The sequence below is a fragment of the Leucoraja erinacea genome, chromosome 26 (assembly GCF_028641065.1).
Source record: "Leucoraja erinacea ecotype New England chromosome 26, Leri_hhj_1, whole genome shotgun sequence".
NCBI classification, from domain to species: Eukaryota; Metazoa; Chordata; class Chondrichthyes; order Rajiformes; family Rajidae; genus Leucoraja; species Leucoraja erinaceus.
The window spans coordinates 9,817,682-9,821,417 of record NC_073402.1 but is presented as its reverse complement, the minus strand read 5'-3'; the positions used below and the strand labels follow the sequence as shown (position 1 = coordinate 9,821,417).

Below are 3,736 nucleotides of genomic sequence, written 5' to 3'. Positions count from 1 at the left end.
GCAAGGGAGATAACCAGGGTGATGCAATCAGAAACAGTCTAGAAGATGATGGCCTAGTCTTCAACTGTGGGGTCCTGGTCAAAGGGTAGATATGAGGAGCTGTCTGAGAGTTGGTGCCTGTCCTCAGCATGATAGAGACACTTCCTCTGGCAGCTTGTTCTGTGCATCCAACACCCTCCGAGTGAAAAAGTTGCTCCTCTGGTTCCTATTAGATATTCCCTCTCTCACATTTGCCCTATGCCCAATGGGTCTTGATACCCTTACTCTGGGTAAAGACTGTGTGCATTCACCCGAGGTGTGGGCAGCTTGATTGTGAACATGTATAAACATGCATAGTCTTTTCACTGACTGAATAGCGCCAAAGCACCTTGATACATGTGACAATAAATTAAACATGTCCTGGAAACATCCTCGTAAATCTTCTCTGCACAGTTTACAGCTTAATGACATTCTTCTGTAGCACGGTGACTAAAACAGAACACAAAACTCCAAATGTGGCCTCACTAATGCCTTGTCCCACCCTGCCATAACATACCAACTTGTACACTCGATACCCAGATTGATGAAGGCCAATGTACCAAAAGTCTTATTCTCTACCCCATCTACCTGTTACACTATGCCTCTTTAGGGGAACTATGTACCTGCACTCCTAGATCCCTCTGCTCGACAACACTCCTAAAGGCTCTTCCATTTATGATGAAGATGCTATCCTGGTTCAACTTCTAAAAATGCAACACCTCACACTTATCTGCATTCAACGGCATTAACCATTCCATTGTCTACTTGCTGATCAAGATTCTACTGATCTTTGTGCAAAAGGCTCAGATGGTGCAGAATTTGATAGGTGTATTTAGAGATGTTTTTAAGACTTAGTAATGGACACTGAGTGCAGTGAACATTACATGGAACCCGGATACACAAACACAGTCATTCACACACAAGATTCTTTTTGTTTTGATGCTTGTTTATTAAGCTGATGAAACTACAATGTTACAGTTCAATCACAATCACTGGAAGCACAGAACACATTGTGAGCTTTCCAAACCTTGGTGTAACAAACAATGTGAAATTAAGAGGTTAAATACAGAGAGAGACAGTAATCATTCCAATCAGCACAATCTAAATCAAGACAGGATCAGCCTCCACCACAGGGACTTTCCCACAGTCCTTGTCTGCCCATCACCACCACCCCCGTGCCCCTGACACTTTCTTGTCTACATGTGTGTATCAGAGAGATGGCACCAAATGCCCTGGACACCACTCTGTAACGCTGCATCTTTTAGCTGGGATGCCCAACTATTCCCAGTGGGATTTGAGGAAGGGCTCCAGCAGAATGGACGAGGAGGGGAGTCTGGTTAAAGAGGGCAGACTTGTCTGTTCTGAGCAGTCCCTGTGCTTCAGTCAAGGGTCAGTGTGTGGGGCAGTGCCCTGGGGTTTACACCCTGCTGATCCCTGAAGGCATCACCATGGTTCCACGCTCCCCATCCCTCTCTCAATGTGTGACGGAGAATGGCCGAGACTCTTGTGTATTGAGTTTGAAGCCATTACCCTGTCAGTGAGGGGAATGAGAAACTGGAAGGACTCAGTGAGTTGTTCCTTACCCCGACGTAAACAGCCCTTTATTCTAGAATCAACATTACTTCTACTACTAATCTGGTTTAGAGAGGAAAGATCGCAAAGCAAGGTCATATTCAGCTAGTGTAGTTTGAGGAGATTGTGTTCCCCTCTGCACATTTAAATGCTTTTTGGAGCAAAAACATTTAAAGTGTACAATCATTATTATCTTTAATTATGACTTTCCCTTCTTGTGTAAATGTTGTTGATCCCCAGTCAATGATGTTCCCTCCATCACTGTAACACCCCCGATTGATCAACTCAATCTCATAGGGTTTTAGAACACGATCCCACATATTAACATCAGTCATCTCTCCGACAAAGGATTGTTCGATGTCAAAGTGACCACCGACTGAGTCTTGCTCCTGACCAATAAAAAACTGGCCACCATTTTTCACAAATCCACCCTTACTACTAACCTTCCTTAGACTACGTTTCCCATTGACCCAGACTGTTATCTCACCATTTTGAGACTCCCAGCTCACACAGATGTGTCTCAACCAGGCATCCATTTTTGGGAGGGAAAGTCCCGTTATAACAGATCCTAAATACAGGTCAAGTTGTGCATTAGTCTTTTGCCAAATCAGCAGCTCATTGTGGTGTCTGCTTGATGCGTAGGAGAACAAAGCGTAATTACGGTTCTCTTCAGAGGCTGCTCTGAAGCAGACAGTAAAGGCAGTCAAATCAGAGAAATCAGCTGCATTCAACTTGACGAAGCTGGTGGCTGTTTTGGTTGGGAATATCACTGATTTCTGCATCAATCCTGTAAAATATGAAGTTTGAATGTTAAATCTCTGTTTGAAATTGTACCGGCTCGACGGGCAAAATGGCAACTGGTATATGTAAAAATGTAATCATTACTGCATAATGTATTGGGGAAGATGTAAAGATAACCACATATACACACACATATAAACAGTAACAAGATCAGAGTTTTAATAAGTATATGATTATGTGAAAGGCAAGTGTTTGCTTACAGGTGCCTGGAGCACACTGCCAGGTTGGTGGTGGAAGGTTTTACATTAGCTGTGTAGAAGAGGCATTTACACAGACACATGAACATGCAGGAAGAGAAGGGTACAGACCATGTGCAGAGAGATGGGATTAGTTCAGACCAATATCATGGTCAGCACAGCATGGTGGGCTGAAGGGCCCATTCCTGTGCTGTACCATGTTGTATCCCTCCACTACCTTCACCAGAACATGCTCCATTTACTAAAGGTACAATTTTCAGACCAGAGTAAGCTAAAATGATTCAGTACCTGCCCTAACATGCACCATGTCTGATGTTTGCCCTCAGGAACCCCTCACACCAGAACAAGTACTAACCTGCACTGTCCGATCCTGACAGGTAAATGCACAGCACAAGCACAATTGTAACAAAGGACTTCATCCTGTCTCTGACCTGTTGAAACAAAGAATCCCCCATTCATTTCATTTCATTTGGTGTCAATCCATTGAAACTAAGAACCAGCAGCCAGTCCCGTGTGTCAGCAACACACAAACAACCCCTCTGGTACTCACTGTGTCTGTCTCCAACAAGCCAGTTTCACCTCAGGTGGGTCCAATACCCTGGGCACAAGCTGCTGCAATTTATATCCTGCTGAAGCTAGTCACTGCCAATCGCAGAAAGGAATTGAGGGGGTGGAGCAACCTCTGCTGCCGCCCAATACTCTGGAGCAGGAGATTATCAAGAATGTTTTCTTGTCATATGTCCCATGCCATTTTTACTTGCAGCAGCACAAAGTATATGTAAACAACAGTGCACTGTAAGCAATATAATAAATGAGAAAGACAAGTTTAGTGTGTATATATATATATATACACTTATTCACACATATATACAAATGTATATACATACATATATATATATATACTCACACACCACACATATGTACACATAAAAAACAAACAACAGCAGTGCAGTACTAACAATGATAGTAATTCAATAATTGTAGTTCAGAGCTTAATGGCTGTTGTACTGTTTAATAGCCTGATGGAACTGTTCCTGAACTTGGACGTTACAGTTTTCAGGCTCTTTATCTTCTTCCCGGATGAAATGAGTGTGTGGCCACAGTGGTGTTGGTCTCTGATGATGCTGGCTGCCTTTTTGAGGCAGCGA

The 3,736-nt window shown here is 43.3% G+C and overlaps 1 protein-coding gene across 1 annotated transcript; it reads right to left on the bottom strand.

Annotated features, from left to right (window-relative positions):
• Positions 1-943: 943 nt before the first annotated feature.
• On the bottom strand, positions 944-3,290 carry LOC129709647 (C-reactive protein-like). The gene is made up of 3 exons (XM_055656131.1): positions 3,139-3,290; positions 2,944-3,019; positions 944-2,377 (listed from the first exon to the last, which is right to left on the bottom strand). Exons 2-3 carry the CDS (start codon positions 3,005-3,007, stop codon positions 1,761-1,763), a joined length of 681 nt encoding a protein of 226 aa, XP_055512106.1. The 5' UTR covers positions 3,008-3,019; positions 3,139-3,290; the 3' UTR covers positions 944-1,760.
• Between the last annotated feature and the right edge of the window lie 446 nt (positions 3,291-3,736).